The sequence below is a fragment of the Neovison vison genome, chromosome 10 (assembly GCF_020171115.1).
Source record: "Neovison vison isolate M4711 chromosome 10, ASM_NN_V1, whole genome shotgun sequence".
Taxonomy (NCBI): domain Eukaryota; kingdom Metazoa; phylum Chordata; class Mammalia; order Carnivora; family Mustelidae; genus Neogale; species Neogale vison.
The window spans coordinates 66,269,044-66,289,888 of NC_058100.1; the positions used below are offsets into that span (position 1 = coordinate 66,269,044).

General features: G+C 51.8%; 1 protein-coding gene across 1 annotated transcript in view; it reads right to left on the reverse strand.

Annotated features, from left to right (window-relative positions):
• Positions 1 to 305: 305 nt before the first annotated feature.
• The window catches only part of MAPKAPK2 (MAPK activated protein kinase 2), a 45,449-nt gene continuing 24,909 nt past the window's right edge, over positions 306 to 20,845 (reverse strand). The window contains exons 2-10 of the mRNA XM_044267530.1: positions 5,435 to 5,574; positions 5,185 to 5,249; positions 4,869 to 4,948; positions 4,335 to 4,461; positions 3,643 to 3,718; positions 3,061 to 3,185; positions 2,717 to 2,802; positions 2,506 to 2,586; positions 306 to 2,056 (exon numbers count right to left, since the gene is read on the reverse strand). Of these exons, the coding sequence (XP_044123465.1) occupies positions 1,913 to 2,056; positions 2,506 to 2,586; positions 2,717 to 2,802; positions 3,061 to 3,185; positions 3,643 to 3,718; positions 4,335 to 4,461; positions 4,869 to 4,948; positions 5,185 to 5,249; positions 5,435 to 5,574 (924 nt within the window). The 3' untranslated portion in view covers positions 306 to 1,912. The remainder of the gene's footprint in view (positions 2,057 to 2,505; positions 2,587 to 2,716; positions 2,803 to 3,060; positions 3,186 to 3,642; positions 3,719 to 4,334; positions 4,462 to 4,868; positions 4,949 to 5,184; positions 5,250 to 5,434; positions 5,575 to 20,845) is intronic.

The window sequence follows — 20,845 nt, forward strand, 5'->3', positions numbered from 1 at the left end:
TGAGAAGCCGCCTGGCTCCCGATTCAGTATTTGACAAAAGAACACGGGCTCCCCACCCCTTGTTGCCACCCTATGCGGCTCTAAAGGACAGCGGCATTCCTGCCCCTACCCCAGACAAGTCCCAGCCAGATGCTGCGCAGGACAGGCACTCCCTCACCTGGGAGGCCCTGCCATCTTCTGCCCTCCCAGGACACCCAGCTGCTGCCCTCCCAACATACAAAACCATCCTCCACCGATGTGAGGTGCAGAGAGAAGACACGGTGGGTTGGAAAGGCTGAGTCCCATGAAGGAAGAGCAAGAAAACCTTTCAACTATTAAATCTGTTTAGTAAAGACAATTTCGCTCATACAAAACAACAACAGTTTACAACAATCTGAGTGCTGGGCACACCATCAGAGACAGGGAGGCACTGTGGGCACTCGGAGCCCCTCCCCCACTCCCAGAGAAGATCCTGGCTGTCCCTCCGGCGACCCATCCCAAGGGAGAGGAGGGCTGTAGTATTAGTGCCACCCCCAGCCCTGTAAAGACCCTGGCGCGGAGGACTTCTCCCTGTGTTGTTCATAGTGGGAGAGGGAGAGGAGGTGGGGGAGGGGGAGGAGGAGGGGGAGGGCCCTCCCCGCCCCCGCCCCCCTCACTGGCCTGGCCATGCAAAACTGAGTTGTCTGGGGTGGAGGTGAACGGGCTAATGGGGAAGGGGCAGAGTCGGGACATCTTTGGTGTGAAGACTCCCCCACCCACCCACTAGGCCACAGTGGAAATCTGCAGGACCACACGCGTGGTGTTGCCTTTGCCCACAAAGGGGAGCGGGTTAGTGCCCCCAGAGCCCTGGAGAGACTGCGAAATGCAGAAGCTCTATGTGTCAGTTCTGAAGGGCCCAGGCTCCCCTGCATAAGCGGAGAGAAGGCCTGGTGGGAGTGGCTAAAAACAGAGGAAAAATCAACAAGAACCAGTTAATAATGGCAGGAGGAAGGAGGGAGGCTGCTCGGTGGATAAACGCCTCAGAGGACTAGGACCAGCACTGAATGGGCAGTAGGGGGCCGGGGTGGGGATGGTCCAGTCTTCCAGATCGCTGGGCCAGTGCCTAAGTCACTCCTCTCTGCCTCCCAGAACCAGCCAGTTGCAGGCACGGGGGCCCGGCTGGGAATCTGGACAGGCTTCTCAGGCACTTTGGCAGACCCGATATGGGCACGGCAGGCCCCAGGATGGGTAAGGTTCTTGAGCCACAGCAGGGCCCCTCTCTCTGCAGCCCTGCCTGTCCCGGGCCCCTCAAATGCACAGTCCCAGACACAGGTGCGGGCACACATGCACACACAGACGCAAACGCACACACGCGCGATCACACTCGCCTGTCCGTCTAGCACACTGGTGACATCTGAGGGCTCCGGCAGAGGTGGGTGGCATCCTGGCCCCGGTCCCCCGCGGGGCCTGGAGCTCCCAGAATGCCTCGGCCAGCAGCGGCCTCGGGCTGTCGTGGGGAAAGAGAGGGCAGGTGCGACCACACAGGGACAATCCCTAAAACAGTTTCCACAAATACCCTTGAACCAACGCTGAACCCTTACACATCCACAGAGGAAGGGGTCTGGGTAAGAGAAGGCAGAGTGGGGAAAGACCAATAAAAGGTTTCATAAAAATTCTAAGTCAAATCACTGATAAAATTTCAAAATGAGCACAGGGTCAGGACATCCCGCTCCCGTTTCCCCTAACGGCCACCAGCCTCCGGCCTCCCAGCCGCTCCCTCTCCGAGGCAGCCGCAACCAAAGGTGGGTCGTGGCCCCTGACGGGGTTCCGGGATCCACGCCGCCAAGAAGGAGGCGAGGTGGAAGTGGACAGTTCTGTGTCTCTTCGCTTAAAAAATATATTCAGGTCGAAAGTTATTGCTTGTCCTCCATTGGAGCGGGATGGGCTCAGAGGCTCAGTGAGCGAGGGCCGCGGCCTCCAGGGCCCGAGCTTTCTTCCGCCTCTTCAGAAGGAGAGGATTGGACGCATCTTCAATCTTCTTTATCTTGATCTGCTCGTAGTCGACACGCATTGTGGCCAAGGCACTGGTCATCTCCTCCTGCGAAGGGGAAGGGTTCCACCAAGGGGAAGACGGGGGAGACAAGAGACACAAGGAAGGGCAGGGTGAGGGCGACAGGGGGTGGGAGCCAGGAGAGAACAGGCTGGTCAGTGGGTCCAGAGCTGACAGCAGGGCCCCCCAGTGACCCCGCTGGAAGCAGAAAGAGCACTGGATTGGGAGTCAGGAGACCTGGGCTCTGGTCCATCACAGTCCATCACCAGCTGTGACCTTGAGTCAGTCACCCCCCCATCTCGGACTCAGTCTCCTCATCTGCAAAATGGGATGGTACCAGACCGCCTTCCAGTGGGCCGTGTGCTTATAAGGAATGGCCAAGGCTGCGTTCACACCGAGCACAGTCCCCAGCCCAGCCTGGGCAGGGAAGTGGCTCGCAGCCACTGCTCTTGCAATAGACCCCCCACTCCCCCCAAAGCAGCCAGTGCTTCCCTCACCTTGACGTCTTCCCACCGCTCCTTGTCCTCCTTCAGGACCCGGCTGGTGTGCAGTGGGGTTTGAGGGACCTTTGTTGATTGCTGGGGGTGCAGGTGCAGGGGGAGAAAAGGAGGTCACGTGAAAGCCTGGCGTGGAGCAGAGTCATGGCTGGACCCTCCCCCCGAGGGACAGTTTCCATGGACTCAGTTCTCTGCGGCCCAGCAGGCTCACCATGATCCAGGGGTGGTTCATAAACTCCGTGATGGTCATTCTCTGAGTGGGCTCTGTTTTCAGCAGGTTCCGGATAAGCATCTTCACTGCGGGGGTGGGGCAGGGAGACAGAGCTCAGGGGCCATGCTCTCCCCTCTGCTTCTTCCCCAAGTTTTCAGGGAAAAACCAGATGTGGGGGCGGGGGGTGGCTGCAGGGAGGCAGAGAGCCCAAGGAGCTAGCCCCGAGCCAGGCCCTTCGCACAGACAGCACGTGCCCAGCAGGGAGGGACACACGTACAGACCCACACTGCGGGCTGGACGGCCACGGGCACGCACGCGCACACCGGCGTGGGTGGGGCCCTTACCTTCCTCTGATACCTCTGACCACTCTGGGTTGGGAAACTCATACTGGCCCATTCGGATGCGAGTCTTCATGCCCGGAGAGATGGCAAGACCATGGTTGGAATAGAAGGGGGGATAGCCACACAGCCTGGACCGAGAAGCAGAAGAGGGGGGACAATGCTGGGGTTATTAGGGGCCTCCTGCCAGGAACAGAGTGGGAAACGGGCTGGGAAACAGGCTTCCGGTAAAGGTCACGGAGAAACTACAACTCGTGGGGGTTTCAGGAACAATACATGAAGTGAGTAACAGGGCCCAGAAATCCAACACACCAAGGATCTAAACCACACATTTTCCTGTCTGTTAGCTAGTTTATACCCACCGCTTAGCTACAGAATCCAATGAACACTAGGAGAAGGGGACATGCAGGGGATTCCCAGGGAATACCCTGTCCAGAAGGGGATGCGAACCTTGGCTTCTTCCTCTTGGCGCAGAGAGGTACAGCCTCCTTCCGCACCCTGCCCCAGCCCCGCCCGCCCCGAACACGCTCTCGGGATGTCCCCCTGCCCCAGCCCTGCCTCCCCCGAGGCCATCCCTGACGCACTCACAGGATATACATGATGACACCCAAGGACCACATGTCACAGGACTTGTCGTACTTCTCGGGACCCAGCACTTCTGGAGCTGCAAACCAAAGGTCAGTGTGGGTGGGTCCGGCCTTTGAACACTGTGATACACCCGAGCTTCTCTGTGGATCATGCTCTCCATCCCAACCCTTCAGCCCATCATGACGGTACTGTAGCTGGGGGCTGTGGGGCAGGGCAGCAGGGGGACAGCCATAACCCAGTGCTGAGCTTGGGTCGGGGAGAGCAGAAGATCCTCTCCCAGAAGGAACCCTGGGGCTGGAGTCTGAAGATGAAACAATTCCTGAACTGAAGAGCCTTTCCAACCCATGCTGCCCATTTAATCAGACACAGGAGTTTATTCTGTGCCAGTCAGCTGGGGCTCCAGAACCCCACCTGCGCCCCCGGACTCCACTGGGAATCTGAGCGCAATGACAGCTCTTCTTGGGGAAATTACAGGCGTGCACAAAATCCTGCCTATAATCTCAGACAGATCGATCTCCCACAACGCCTTGATCCCAGCTTAACTCCGACGAGCCCTACTTCTGGGCAGGTCACATCCGCACCAGCTCCAGGAAGGGTCAGAAAACACGACAGGCCCAGTGGCCTGAGAGCTGGAGAGAGTGCCTGAGAGCAGCTGTGGGGAGAGATGAGCTCCCAGGCCTCCCTGCACTTACCCACATAGTACGGCGTATAACAAGGAGTGGTCAAAGAGTTGTGGCTGGTGGTTTCCTTGGCAAAGCCAAAATCCGTGAGTTTCAGGATGGCATTGGGCCTTTTGGAGGTGTACAGGAGATTCTCAGGCTACAGGGAGAGAGAGACAGACAGACAGCAATTCTGCTGAGCCTGGGAGGAGCCATGAGGATCAGAAGGTAAGGATTCCTGCCTTCCCTCATCCTTCCAACCACCATCTGCCCCCCTCGATGGGCACACCATAAGGAGGGCCCCTGCCTTCTGGAGCTGACAGAGTCCTTGAAGACAAGAGACAAACACAGAGAACCACGAGTGAACACCACAGGGACATGGGCGTGCCACAGACGCTTTGGCTACTGGGTCTGGGGGTGTGGCCAGAGAGGGCAGAGAATGGCACCCTGTGCTACTCCGCCCTCAGGAGCCAGGCGGCCAGGACACAGGGTCACCGCGGGCCCACAGCCGGGGGACCCCCACCACACCTCAGTTGGGGGGACGGGCAGCAGTGAACCCCGGGGTACCTTGACATCCCGATGCGCAATGTTGATCGAGTGCAAGTACTGGATGGCCTCACCGATGCTCTTCATGATTTCTGACGCTTCTGGAGCCGTGAGGCAGGAGAAAGAAAAGCACAAGAGGCACCGTTAGGTTTGATGACTCACTGCACTCCGTCCCCTCCCATGCAGCAGCAACGGAGAAACAAGGCACCATCCTGTCTTAGCGGGGGACGGCACGCCTGGCAGTGGGCCTTGGCATCTCTGGCAGACAGCAGGCCCCAGAGCCCCCTTCCCACAGCCCCGCCTGCCACAGCCTGTCTCCACAACAGACCCTTTCTACCTCTTTCTGTGAACGCTTGGTCTCCTCGGTCCTGGATTCGGCTAAAGAGTTCTCCACCGTCCAAACTGAAACACAGCCACAGTCAGATCTGACGGGTTCAACACCCACCAGCCCTCTCCATTCCCCACTAAAAAAATGGAACATCACATTTCAAGTTCCGGGGTGCAGACCTGGGCAGTCCCCAGAGGGCGAGGGGCCTGAGTGGGCAGTGGGGACAGGCTGGGCAAGGAGAACAGGCCGGGCTGCTTACCACTCCATGACGATCAGCAGGCACTTCCTGCCCGCGTACAAGTTCTCGTACACATCCACGATCCGCACAATGTGTGGGCACTGCGAGGCCCGCCAGTGCAGCTCCACCTCCCGGCGGGCCTTGGGGCAGTCCTGAAGCATCTGCAAGCCAAAAGGCCTCCTTGGTAAGTGCACCATTTCTGCAGGTGGACAGCCGGCTGCTGCCCAGCATGGGTCTGTTCCAAGGTCTTGGCCCTGGTGCCCACTGACCTCTGCACTAGGGAACCATAAGCTCCGTGCTACCACTGGCCTCTACCAGCTCCCTCGGCATTTCCTCTGGCCTCTCCTAACCCTTCCTGACTTAGAGTTTTGCAGCTCCCTTCTCCACTCTAAAAGAAACCTTAAGACGACCCCCATAGGGCCTTGTCAGCTTTACTGCAATCAGCCCTTGAACCATTCTGACTAGGGGGGCCCTTCCTAGCTATGGGTCTGAAGTCTACTCTAGAAGGCAGACAGCTGTTGGGGACTGGGAGACAGGGGCTAAAGGAGGCATTGAGGAGAAAGACACTGAGGAAAATGAATACCATTACAGAAAGGAGCCTAGAGAAAGAACAGACTCAGAATCAGTAAGAAAAGGTACTTCCAAGATCCATCAAAGTCCACACACCAAATGCAGAGCAATGTGCTTTCTGCCTCTGTGATTTACTTCATTCATCCAGCTGGCAGCCTGATGGGATCTGAAAGCTGCTTAATAGGTTTTCCACCTTGAGCAAGTTCTTGAACTCACAAGCCTCATTCCTGTGCCTTCTTCCATGGACCAGGGGTCAGGGGCAACTGGAACCTGGATCCCTCACCTGGGTCCCTCACCAGCCTCAGGGGCTGAATCTTGACAAATCCAAGCCAGGTCCATGAATTCCTTTACTCGATGACTAACTTGGGAACAAGCCTAAGATCCAACACCGTTCAAGAACTTTGTAACAAATCTGCTAGAGGCCTCTTAAAGGGAGCACAAGGCAGCTGGAGCATCTTTCCCCCACCTGGCACCTGGAACTCCGGCAGTCACTTTAGCACCATAAGGGAGACCAGGAGATGTGGCAGCTACCTGGGTCCTTGCTGACACCAATGAGCATCACTCAGGATTTGTTTTTGGCAAGATAATCATCTTTCCTTACTATTTAAACTGCTTTTAGCAGAGTTTTTTTTTATTGCTCAGAGCCAAAGGCTGGACAGCCAAAGGTATATCCCTGTGTAAAATAGGGGACAGATCTATTGCAAGGATTAAGTGAAACTTAATTCTGCAAAGCACCTAGCAGGGTGCCTGGCAGATGCCCAACAACCAGAGCTGTCACTTCCCTCACAGACCGTCTGCTGAAGGCACCGCTCCAATGCCAGAAAAATTCAGACAAAGACCCTGAGAGACTTAGCATCTCTGTGAGCCATCAAGTTTAGCCCTACATGGCCCTACACAGCTGGGGTATGTGGCAGGAAATTCGGTCAGAAAGATCAGATGGCCAGGATGGAGCCAGACAGAGGGCACCGAAAGGCAAATACAGGAATTTCCAGCAATAAAACTAGAATTAATCGTGCTGCAGTCCGTGATATACTAGGCCCTTTCTAACTGTGCAACAGTCATCTTATGGGATGAGGAAACTGAGGCTCAGAGAAATAGTGTGTCCGGGGCTGAGTTCCTGGGGAAAGGCAAAGCCAGGGTTGAAATCTAAACCTGGCAGATTCCAAAGCCCAAGCCTTTTCCATGACACTACAAAGCTTTACGAAGAGGGGTGGAGGCTGAGACTTGGGCCAAGACTTGTCAATTTCAGACAGCCAACTGCAGATTGACCTTGCAGTGGTGATCCCCAAACAGGTGCCCTAGTTCTGTCTCCCCGGGAGCAAGCAGGAGGCAACGTCCCCATGGGGTTACACTGCCACCTCGTGGCCACATGGGGGCACTGCACAACTTTGGAGTTACACCACCAATTTTATTATGGACCAGGAAATAAGTTTATTTTCCTTTCTCTTGCTCTAAGAAACGCAGGACGAGGCACTGGCCAATTTCATTTGCATGTAATTCAACTCAACAGGCATTTATTGGGTCCCACATTGTCATGGATGCCAAGACAAAATAGAAGAGTCCCAGTCTGAGAGTGCCAGGGTACTAGAGGAGGTAGACACAGAAAATACTTATAACCTGGTGAGATAATGTGCTATATGACTGATAAGTTCAAAGGGTTCAGAAGCAAGAGTTTCTGAAGCACCACATAAGAAAGCCGCCACATAAGAAAGATCTCTTTCGCCCCCTACAGGTACATCGATCACGATGAAGTCCGGAGAGGAAGATTTACGCAGAGGCAACCTGAGGTCACAGATTTACAATGCGGGAATCCGGCAGGGGTCTGGAATTTGTCAATATCTCCAGTGACCTTGGAGAGGTCATTACCCTCCTAAGCCTGTTTTGCATCTATAAGTTGGGGGGCGGGGTAATACCTACCTGGCCCCCTTCTTCACAGAGCCATTTTAAGCATCTAATGAAAGAGTACCTCTGAGTGCTTTGTGATCGGAGAGGTACTCATCACTAAAAGCCAGCAGCACAACTGCCACAGCACAGGACCCTCTCCGTCACCTCTGAGCTGAGGCTGGAGCCCACTGAGAAGCTGGCACAAGTCGCCAGCAAGACTGTAGGCTGGGCTTATAAATGCAGCCCAGGGACCACAGCCTGGGTAGTCGCTCTAAGGTCTGAGCGGCCAGAGCTGTGCTAAGTGAGGACATCCCAAGGCCCAAACCCAAGGGCCCCTTGGTCCCTCGCGAACTCAGAGCTCACACTCCAAGTTCTGCTTTTTCTGCCTTCGACAGGTTAGACCGTGTGGCAAAGGAGAATTTGCAGTCACAAGGCCTGGGTTCACATCCCACCTCCAGGCTTAAACACAATTCTTCACCTGCCAGATGAGCCAGACGGCCTCAGTGCAACACACCTGGTCTTGGGAACCATGTACACCTCACTTCCCAGCTCTGTGCTTCCCAGCCTGGGTCAGGTAAGCCAACCTTCCTTTCTGAAAAGGGCTTCCTCATTTGTGAAACAGGATTAGATTTCATGAAATCAGTAAGTTGGAAAGAGTAGTATTTTTAAATTCTAAAAGAAACATAATAATTTCCCATGAAGACTGGTGCTTGGCATCTAGGTACGTGTTTATCAGAAATCCCTGAACAGATATGAAGATCAGCTCAAGCCATGAAAGCAAGACGTTCAACTGCGTCAGGCAGGCAAGCTGGCCGATGTCACAGGGGAAGAGCCTGAAGTGCCAAAAAGGCTCTGTAGACAGCTGTGGGGTACAGAAAGCCTGGAGGGAGCATATCAAGAATGTGCTAATCTGGAGTACAGAGCTAAGTAAAGAACCGCAATGGGGGGGGGGTGCGGGGGGAAGTGGAGGAGGTGCCAGAGGAGAAGGGGAACGAAACAGGATTCCTGGGGGGGCCACCAGAAGGTTCAACCAGAAGCCAACAGAGTCACCTAGGAAAGGTAGGAAGGGCTCACCTCTATGGCATGGACAAAGACAGTGGAGGCCAAAGGGCCCAGGTCTATAGATCTCAGGAACCCAGACTGGAAGGAAGGAAGGAAGGAAGGAAAGAAGGAAGGAAGGAAGGAAGGAAAGAAGGGTCTTCCCACTAAGAAGCCACATGCCCTTAGACACAAAAAGCCTAGTAGGGTTCATGAAATATTCTGAACCCGCACAGAGCATGGAACAGATACTGTGACTTGTCTTCATCCCCCGCAGCTCACATCTGAAATTCTCTTGCACCGTAGAAAAGGTTAATTGTTGTATGTGCTGACTTGCAATGCAAGAGGCAAGACCACCTACCAAGTGTGGCAAGGGCCAGGGACCAGGCCACAGAACCACTGCCTGGGGAGAAACCTCTAGGATGACAATGGCAATGAGGGAGACGTGGGAGCTCTCTCAGAATACTGTTCCATGCCTCAATTTGCCGGCAACGGAAGGGAAGAGGAATGGGGCCCCCAATTTTGGTTCCTTATGGCCCCATTATCCCCACCACCAGCACCACATCTTCCATCATGGGGCCACAGGAAAAGACTTGGTAGTCAGCATCCTAAACCCAGCTGAGCCAGAGAAATGGGAAGAAACGGAGACCAGGGCCTGAAGCATGGCTCAGCAGCAACGACACAAGGAGGACTGGATGGGAAGGAATAAGCCCCAGGCCCCATGAGATCATCCCTTTCACAAGCTCTCATTTTGCCGGGTGTGTGAACTTGTGGAAGTATCTCACTCCTCTGTGCCTCAGTTTCCTATCTGGTAAGACAGGATAATAACAGTACTTGCCTACACTAAACGAGGCACATCATTCAATAGAAGCACATCATGGAAATTACTAAGAGCAGCACAGGGCACGGAGTGAGAGTGCGTCAGTGTCTGCCCCCACTTCCCCACCGTGCTACTGCAGAGTCCACGGGGTGGGGAGCTGGGGTCCTGCTCATGCACACCTCATTTCAGGGGTTATGAATAGCTCCAGGCTCGGGGAGGAGGGGAAGCCAGAATACTGGAAGGGAGGCAGTCTCTGGTGCCCCAGCCCTGAGCTCTCCCTCTGCCTCTGAACACATCACAAACTGGACAGCTGGGGGCAGGGTGCACTCGCCATGGAGTGAAGGAAGCCGGTCCTTCCCGACACTGCCTGGGAGCCAAGAGTGATGCGAAAGTCTGAGTCAGGCACTGGGTGTGCTGCCGGTGTGTGGTGTGTGGTTAAAGCAGACCTCTAGGGCGCTGGCGGCAGGAGGTCAGAGCAAAGGTCCCCTGTGTCCTGCCCCAGCCCCCAGCCCTCCCCGCTCTTCTGCTCTCCACCCCCCCAACACACCCTGAGCCCAGCCGTGCTCTGCAGGGTGGAGGGAAAGAGGAGGAGGATGTGGGCAGGAGGGCTGCTGCTGTGAGTCCCCCGACTGCTCCAGCACAGCAGGATCCACGGGAGCAGGAGAAAGGGAGCCCCTGCTGGTAAGCTCTGTGCTGAGTGGGTGCTGGTGCTAAGTACTCCGCACCGGGAACCCCCATGCCCACCCTGGAGGGAGCATCCTGCTTTACAGATGACCAAGACTCGGGCTCAGAGAAGCTAAGCAATTAGTGTGAAGCCTTCCAGCAGCTGCCAGGGGCAGGGCTGGAACTCGGTGCCTGTCCTCACTGCTCCCGAGGCTCCTTTTCCACCACCCACGGTAAGGCCAAGGCACAGGCACAGAATCTGCCATGACTATCTGTGATACCAAGGCCAAAAACAAGGGCTGAAAGTACAAACCCTTTGATCCTGAAATTCCGCTTCTAGAATCTACCGTGAGCTTCTCTTCTAGATGGAGCTGACAGTAGGCACTTCCCAGCCCTGAGTCAGCTGCACCAACCAGAAACCGGAGGCTCAACAGTAAGCAGTCGAGATTGCCTTCTTTAAAAGTGCACTTATCTACGCAATCCGTAATCACAGAAGCGATATTTGTACAGAACGTCGAACAGGGCATGGATTCCCGTGCCTGTCAGTTTCTGGGTCACGGCTGGCTGCGGCCAGTAGTGGCACTCACTCTGTTGTTTTCTTTGCAGCAAAAATCCCAATCTTAATTTCCTTACACTGACTCATCAGAAAGTGTCTGATAGTAAGTGAAAAAGCCAATTTACAAAGCCTTATTATGTAGAGCACAGCTCCATATAAACAGATACACACCTGGGCAGGCGGGTGTACAAGGAAGGGCATTCGTACTCCGTAAAATGCTAATCGGAATTCTATCTGAAAAGCAGGATGACAGTGACTTCCTTTTTCCTTCCTTAGACCTTTATTTTCTAGGTGATTTACAATTAGCATTTGTACTTTCTAAAGAGGCAGAGAAAGAAGCTCGGCCCTCCAACTGTTCATCAGGGGCTGTCATCCACACGGCCAGGCCCACGGGCCGGGGAGCAGAAGCTCGGGCTTCTCTCTGCCAGGCAGCTCGGGCTGGCAGGTGCAGGCTGCTCTGCGGACAGAGCGGACACGGAGAACTAGAGCACAACGTGTTCCCTCGTCCTCAGCCCTCTCCCCCTCGCCTCTGCCCTGACTTACCCTCGGCTCCCCAGCCAGCGGGCCTCTGCGTCAGCTCAAGCATCTTTACACCTCCGCTCTCAGCCTGACGCTGGGCACCTGGACCTTACGGCCCTGAACGGGCGAAAAAGGGACGTGTGAGGTGGTCACGAGGACGGGGGACCAGGACACACTGTCCTGACATCATGTGATCTCTGTCTGAGCCCTTCAAAGCCCCCATCCCTGGATCTGAAGCCAGGGAAGGAAACGGGGAAGAGACACACAGCACAGGGCTCACCCTCCCAGAATGCCGTCACTCGGGCGACACGGGGGACCCGGTACGCGCCACACACTGTTTTGGAGAGTGCTGGGACAGAACAGAGAGCACAGCAAGCATGGGCTGTGCCCCCAGGGAACTTCCATGTGAATGCAGGATACAAAATGAAAAAGTAAAAAAAAAAAAAATTTTTTTTAAGTTCTACCTTATGATCTGTGTGTAAAGGAACTAACAAGGGTGCTGCCGGAAACCAGCAGTGGCGGTGAGGGAGATGCTCCCTCAGCCCCCCAAATTACAGAGAGCTGCCTCCAGCCAGGAGACACGGTCACTTGCCTCCTTACATCTTGCCCAGTTCAGGAACATAAGAGATGACAAACGGATGAGTCTTGGTTGAAATTATTTTACTCTACACCTAGGGGAGGGATGGGGACAGGAATGCCCCCTTGTAGAATTTCTGCAAAGCTCAGTGAGGAGCTACTGACGGTCCTACCCTAGAAGATGATCTACGCAGAAATCTAACAGCGGAGTTCGTAGGTTACTAAAGTAAAAGATACACAGAAGTACTGCACTGGGGTCCCCAGCTGGTGCACACAATCCCAAATGTTTGGCTAGAGGTAAAAGTGGTTCTCTATTTACTACCGGCTTGGGTTACTGTGAAGGGGGAAAACCCCTACCCGCTACAAAGCTTAAACCTATAGTAAAAGCCTTGAGACAACCACACCACTGCCCAAAGACTAGCTGGACCTTCCTGCGGTTCCCACCGTCTCTCTCCAGAACCTTCCCTGGGGCAGCCACAAACAACCAAGGTTCAACAAAAAGGCAAGAAGCTTAAAAGCCACACCATAAATGACAATTTAAAAAAAATATTTGCGACACATAATGGATAAAAGGCTAACTTAACTCTGGCAAATCAATTGTAAAAGATTAACAATCCAATATAAAAACAGTCAAAGAATAAGAACAGGCAGTTCAAAGAGAAAGGAACACAGATGGCCAAAGGATTCTTGATTCAAGTCATTAAGAGAGAAATGCTTATGAAAACAATGATAGTAATTTCACCAGAATGGCAAAAATGTTTTAATGTTTGACCAAAAACAGAACAAAATAAAACTCTTGGGTTTCTGCCAAGACTTGAGAAGAAAGGGCATTCTCACAGACGCTCGCCGGGGACACGACCGAGTACGCTGTTTGAGGAATTTGGCTGTATCTGTCAAAATTGTAAATGTCTGAACCCTGCACGAAGTCATTGCCCAGCTAGGAAATCAACCTACTAAAATGTTCCTGAAGCATTTTAATAGCCCCAAGCTGGAAAGGACCTACGGCCATCCCTCTGGAGCTGTGGGAACAATGGTAGAGGATTTGGGGTGCGGGCGGAGAGGGAGAGAGGCAGGGCCGCAGTGGGGAGAGGGGGTCGTAAATGGGAGAGCGGACAAAGGACGGGATGACCCTCTGGCTCCGTCATCACCATCCTAGTCTGCTTAGCGGACCTTTGTTGGCGTTACTTAATTAACTTTTAAAGTACATATTCCTAAAGGCAAGAAGCAAACACACCAAAAGGTTAATTAATGGTTCAGTGTAAATGGTGGTGAAATAGGTAATACAGATGTTTTCTTCTTTGGCGTGTTCTTTTAAATTTTGAAAAATAAAAAAATGTACTGAACAGAGTAGAAAACATGATACCGTTTAGGTGGTTCTGTGTCTTAAGGCAGAGAGGACAAGGTATATGGGCTTGTAGATGTTTGCAACTTTTCTGTATTTACCACCCCCACCCCCAACGTTAAGAGTGTTGACCACCAAGGAGTAGGTTCTAGAGAGAAACTTGTGGGGTCCTTTTGTTTCCCCCCTTTTCATTTCCACTAGGTATCTTCCTGTGCTATTGGGATCTTACCATCTGCGTATGTTTCTTTTTAAAAATTAAGCCGAGGGGTTTAGAGTCTAGGATGCAGAAGGCCCCAGTTCTCACTTGGCCCCTGACCTGAGACAGGAGATCCCACTCTGGCCGTGGGAGGAAGCAGGACCTCGTAGAACTCTAAGGATGAGGGCTACCAGCTGATGGCAAGGCCTCACATCGTCCCCAAGAAGACACCAAAATATGACAAAGACCAGACCGGGGCCCCAAACCACCAATGCTAACCACTTCTGACTTACATGGAAAGGAAGGCTGTGCACAGTGGGGGTGTCAAGTATTCTGCAGTCTTACGTAGGAAACCGAAAGACTGGGTGACACAGAGATTTCTCTTTCTTCCAGCAGATGATGAAGACTTTGAAAGAGAAAGAGGAATTTTCACATACAGCACACCGACCATGTGTCAGGTGCACTTTAGGTTTAGAAAATAGGTGACACTTAAGCCTCTTCACAGCCCCATGGAAGAGGGGCCGTTGCTGACCCCATTTAGAGGGATGGCGCCCGAGGTCCAGTGACACGACCTGCCCAAGGACACGCGGCCAGTCACTGCCCGCACGGAGCGGCAGACCCAGATCCCACTGTAAGTTCCAGGTTCTTTTCTTCACTACAAAAGGGGCTTTGACAAACCAACCCTGAGTGGCTCCTATTAGTTTACTGTTGCTCCTGCCCGCCGGTTCACAGCTCTGTCCCCGCTTATCTCTGCGTCGGTCTGGCCCCACACAGAGCTTGGTGCAGAAGAAACCTAACATACGCTTACCGACTGAACGGCAGGCTGCGCGTCAGAACAACCCTACAGCCTGTGGCTCACACCAGGGTACACGGCTTCTTTCCTGGGGACACATGGGAGACAGTGGTAGGGAGAAAACACGCTCAAGTCTACCAGCTGGCTTGAACACAAAATCTTCAGGAAGAAAACACGCCATGTTCTTTTTTTTTTTTAAGATTTTATTTATTTATTTGACAGAGAGAGATCACAAGTAGGCAGAGAGGCAGGCAGAGAGAGAGGAGGAAGCAGGTTCCCTGCTGAGCAGAGAGCCCGATGCGGGACTCGATCCCAGGACCCTGAGATCATGACCTGAGCCAAAGGCAGCGGCTTAACCCACTGAGCCACCCAGGCGCCCCATGCCATGTTCTTTGAGGTATCTAGGTATGACTTTAAAGGATCCCGAGATGGACAAATTATGAAAAGAAATTAAGATGAGGGCCCCCGGGGGGCTCAGTCGGTTGAGCACTGGACTCGTAACTCCGGTTCAGACAGTGATCTCAGGGTGCTGAGATCGGGTCCCACATGGTGGCTCTGTCCTCAGCACCCTCTGCTTGAGATCCTCTCCCTCGGACCCTCCCCTGGCCCACAGGTGCATGTATGCAAACACGCACATTCTCTCTCTCTCTCAAATAAGTGAATAAATCTTAAAAGAAAAAAAGAGGCGTGCCTGGGTGGTTCAGTCGGTTAAGCATCTGCCTTCGGCTCAGGGTTCTGGGATCCAGCCCAGTGTCGGGCTCTCTGCTCAGCAGGGAATCTGCTTCTTCCTCAGTCTCTCCCCCTGCTGACGTCTGCTTTCTCTCTCTCTCATCTCTCTCTCAAATGAATAAATAAAAATCTTTAAAAGAAAGAAAGAAGGAAGGAAGGGAAGGAAGAGAAGAAGAAAGAGAGAAATTAAGATAGGAGGAGGTCAGCAACTCTGCTTCCGGCCCACGCGGCCAACAACAACTTGACCCTGTACAAATGACAAAGCAAATTCAAATTCTTAATAGAAATGGTCAATGCCATGTCATCATCATTACTCCAATTTAGTGGAATGAGATTCATGGCATGTGTGCCTTCATCAACAGATCTAATAGGAGGTGGCGAGAACTGAGAGACAGACAAAGCGGAAAAAGAGAAGGATCCTACAAATTGTGAGGGCAGCACGCACACACACACACACACACACACACACCCCACCCCTGACAACAACTCCACCATTCCACATGCCCAAGACGGGAGGACAGCAGAGTGTGGAGAAAAAGCAAAAGAACCAGGAGTGAAGTAATTGTTGTGGTCACCTAGGAGGGAATAGATGGTAGACGATATATGAACCACTCTTCCCTACAGTTAGCAGAAACGGGCCAGATGCAAGACAGAGCTCCTGACACCCAACATGAACACGAGGACATCTGACAGACATGCAAGATTTTTTTTTTTCCTTTTTTCCTGCTAAGACCATGTCACTTGATAAATTCTTGTCATGCTTTTCTAAAGAGTTTACCTGTCACAAAGCCAGAGATGCGAGGAAGGGAAACACTGCTTGAACTCAGTTCTAACCAGGAAGCAAAGTCTAGTAAATTACATAGGAAAAACAAAACACCTGTAGTTACCAGAAACAATAGCAACAAGAATACCACATTGGGAGGAAGTAACCTTGTCATTTTGGAGTTCAAAGGAGGGATGAAGAAAAACCAGGGGACAAAAGCAATTGTTCACCCTGGAGAAAACCAGTATTTAGACGTTGACACAACAGAACAGTAGCAGCAGAGATCCCACAGGGGAAGGCATTTTGCAAAATGAGGTCTGGTCTCTCTCAAGCAGATTCTGAGCATGGAAAGCACAATAATCCCTGAAAAAGAAAGCAGGAGGGGAGAGGCATGGACAGTTAGGTCTACAGTGCAGGGAGCCCTGATGAGCTCAGACAATGAAGACAAGACAGACCCCGAGAATGGTGTGAGCTCATTAAACAGAGCAGGCAGGGCTTGTGGAAACACAAGAACTACTCGAGGCTGTCTGCACCCTACACGCAAAGCCATGAGAGAAATCAGGGAGGGCGAGGGCCCTTCGTGGGGGCTGAGGCTCTAAGCTACAGAAATGACAATACAGGGAAGTTCATCTCCAGTATGTTCCATCCTTGTTATCAAGGAGAAAGTTCTTCAGATTGTAATAAGCTACATATCTACACACACTGAAGGGAAACCTCAAATGGAGGCTGGACCAAGCACCAACTTATAAGCCCCCAAGGATGAAGGAGTTACGTGAGTCGTAGAAGACTCAGATCCCAGGATGCAGAAAGCCCCTGTGGGTAATCACACAGGAGGAGGAATCAGCAGGGCCCTGCTTTTCGGCAGCATCCGGCCCCCAGCACCCACCTGCTCCAGGCACCAGACTGAGCACTTGGGGATTTAAGGAGCTGACAGACTAGTCAAGGAAACAGATTTAAGGAGAAAGACACAATACGTAAACAGAATGGTTGTTAGAAGGACTGCTTAACTTCACCTCTGTCTCTGGCAAAGCTTAGAACAGACCACGACTCGCACCGTCACTGCCCAGTCTGGGTTCCCTGAGAAGCCACGGCACGTCCAAGCTCAATACCTTTTTCAGCAGAGTTACTAAATTATAGACCAAGGAATGCCAGATGAAAGAGGCCTTGGCTTCTACAGAGTCTAGGGACAGTCCCTTGCTGGACCTTTAGCACGACAAAGAAAGGAAGGGTGAGACCACAGAGCTCTGCCATAGTATTTGTGACTGTTACCGATGACCGATAATGACGTGTTATTTAATGGATCCGGGGCAGGCAGAACACGCATCAGACTGAACTCCACGCCCCCTCTGACTTGCTCCTCGGCCTCAGTAAATGACCACGACATCACACCCAGCCAGGCCCCAGAGGTAATACTTGAAGTAGCCATCCTCACCCCCTCCCCCGCCCCACAGAACCAATCCGATTTTGTCTTGGAAGATCTCCAAAAAAACTCGTCTTCTCTTGCAGTCTTGCTGCCCCCTGCTTGGTTCCCTTTTGCCTTGTGCGCCTTCTGACTGGTTTCTAGACGGTAGACTTTACCTGTTCCCACACATCCCATGCCAAGCCCTGAAAGGCGACTGAGAGCAGGACGTGGCCTTCCTTAAACATGCTCACTGGTGAAGAGGACTAAGCCCAAACTCCTCAGCCCGGTCCTTCCTGGCGCCCACCACGTTATGTCTGCTCTCGATCCGCACACATTCCCCTGCTCGAGCTGCACTGACCTGCACTGCCCTCAAACACGTCATGCCTCCACATCCGTATCCCTCGAGCACCAACGCAGTGTCATCCGCTCTGTGTAGCCCCCCTGATGACCTCCAGGCTAGCTCAGCACCTCCTTCCTCTCTGTTCTCACAAGACCCTGGTTAAACTCCTACTTTCTACACTCACTGGTGCGATTTACAAGACCATTCCTCCCCCTGTTGTGTAGACCATGTACATCCTAGAGGCTGGGGCCGTATCTTATTCAGTTGTTTTTTTGTTTTTTTGTATAGTTGACACACAGGGTTCCCTTAGATCTTGTTCAACTTTAATTTCAGACCCTTGGCCCCATATACAGCATTATGGCTGCACTCAACAAACACCTGCTTGTGGACTGAACCCAGAGAGCACCTCCAGCAACAAATTAAGAAAGGCAGCCTGGAGGGGCGCCTGAGTGGCCAGGGGGTTAAGTCTCTGCCTTCAGCTCAGGTCATGATCTCAGGGTCCTGGAATTGAGCCCCGCATCGGGCTCTCTGCTCAGCAGGGAGCCTGCTTCCCTTCCTCTCTCTCTGCCTGCCTCTCTGACTACTTGTGATCTCTCTCTCTCTCTCTCTGTCAAAGAAATAAATAAATAAATCTTAAAAAAAAAAAAGAAAGAAAGAAAGGAAGGAAGGAAGGAAATGAAAAGAAAGGCTGCCTGGGGCTTTGCCGAGTATTCTACCAGTGGGCTGGCTGAAGACAAAGACTGGACAGCAAGCTCACCAGATCTGCAGATGACCCAAAGCTGGACGTGTGCTAGGTAGCACGTTTCTAAAAGATTACAGCAGGTGAAAATATGGGCCAATACAAAATACTATGTTCAAACAACGCAGCTACCACAGCACATGATAAAACAGACCTTTCTCTGATCAGATGCGTGTACCACGAGGAGCGAGGGCAAAGGCCCCGAAACCGGGCTGCCCGAGGAGTCCCGGGTTCCCGCACAGACGAGCCGTGGCCCCGGGGTCTCCTAACCTTCCTCAGTGGCCTTCAGTGTCATCAGAGATAATGACAGTATCTGCCTCGTAGGGTTGTTGGTTGGGTAATAAGAATAACAATGCAGTTGCCTCACTCGGTAAACTCTATTACTTTGTGCTGCTGCTGCTGCCATGGTCTGGAAGAGCTACTTCTAAGAAAGGAGAGGGGAAGCTGTAAAGCACCGTGGTTAAAGCAAGGAACTAGAACTGGACGGTCCCAAGTTCAAATCGCAGCTCCAAGCTCAGGCCCTGCCTGAACGTAGGCAGTCATTTCGCTTTCCTTTTTGTCGTGTGTTTGTTTTTTTTTTTTTTTTTTTAAGATTTTGTTTTTAAGTAACCTCTACCCTCCACGTGGGGCTCGGACTCACAGCCCCGAGATGAACAGTCGCACACGCTCTTTCGATGGAGCCAGTGATCTGGTTCTTTCCTTTTCTCCCCTGTCTTCATCCATTCAATGGGGCTAGTGATGGTATCTGCCAGAGGCCGCCACTTCAGTGTTCTTTCACGTGGAGGAGAAACAAAACAGCTAGAGAGAAACTAAATGTCCACGAACAGAATGATGGTCCACCCACATGGATACATAAAATACCATTATCACAAGGAATGAGGTGGATCTAGATATACTAAAATCAGAAGTTCTCCAAAAAAGATATTCTTCCATGAAAAAAGCAAAATCCGTGAGAAAGGATACATGCAGTCTGATGCTATTTTTGTAAAATGTTTTGAAAAAAAAAAAAGAGAGAGAAAAAGCAGAAGTGCGTGTATGTGTATTTACTCACGCTTCTCGAAGTACAGACAGACTTGCTTTGCACAGTAATACAGAACCACACAAATGACCATGCAAAGCAATCTTAATCATCAATGGAAAAAATTAAGATTATTCCATGACCTTTAGGAATTTTTGTCAAAACATTAAAAACTCTCTTACAGTCAGTTACAAATGAATACAGAAATGGAAAAAATAGTAAAACTTGTGTTTAAGTACACCAAAATAAGAAATGTTAGACACTGAGAATGAGTGAGCTATTTTGTTGTGAAAATATCCCGAGGAGTGGGGACAGCGCCTGCCCTCTCGCTGTTGGACACACGCCATGGAGGGAGCACCTTTTCGGTGCCCCTGCAACCTGTCATACTCTGTTCGAAGTCTGGGACAGTTTAACATTTTATCCTTTGTGCTTTCAATGTTGCAAAATACCTCCAAGAGTGACTTCAATGTGAGGTTTTTTCCCCTGTGTCACTTCCTCTGGAACTTCTTCATCCTTTCGTCACCATCGCTCATGTCAGTAAGTTTGGCCTCCAGCGTTCCTCCCGCTGCTTCTGTGGAGTCTTGAATGGTGGCAGTGTGGACATTCCCCCAGTCAGCTAGTAATTCCCTCACTCCGTTACGTTCAGTGGCAATTCCACGTCCGGCATTACCACTTTTCAATTCTTTGTGAAAATTTCATCTTTGTTGGCCAATTCCCTCTTTTGATTATCCACGTCTGTAAAATGTCACATGAGTTTATCCCTAGGAAACGGGGGCAACTCAACTGCACACTTTCCTCTCTGTGTGCGAACCCAACAGCAGATGGGCGGTAAGTGACCACCACTGACAGACTCTGAAAGAAGGGATGTGATTGGTCACTGATCATAAAAAACATCTGTTATGTACATAGTGATCTGTGGGCTGGGGAGCTCATAGCAAAGTTTGGACTCTGCAATTGCTCAGAGTTAATACACCACGGCAAGGCGTGTACTGGGGGACTGGTGTTCTTTAGCTAAACCGTGCTAAGTGAAATCCATGCATCCTGGAACTGCGAAAAACGAAGACTGTCCTCCACAAAGGATATAATATGGAAATACACATACTGAAGAATAACACTGGTTACGCTTCCGGAAGAGCTCCATTATTTAAACTTTTGTCAATGACTAAATTCTCTGCCTTGAGAATGGGCTCAACCTGAGATGATTTTCCCCCTCAGGGGACACCTGAAAATGCCTGGAGACATTTTTGATTGTTGCAGCTTGGGGAGAGTAGGCAAGGACAGGACTACAAGTGGGTAGAAGCAGGGGGTGTTGCTAATTCCTGGGAAGCATCAGACAATCCCCGTCCCCCCCACCCCAGCAGAGAACTGCCTGGTCCGAAATGTCAACAGTACCAAAGCTGACAAACCCTGTTTTAACCTGATAGCTCTTATTAAGCTCTTTTTAGTGACACCTTTCTCAGAAGATTGTGGCAAAGAGTAAATGG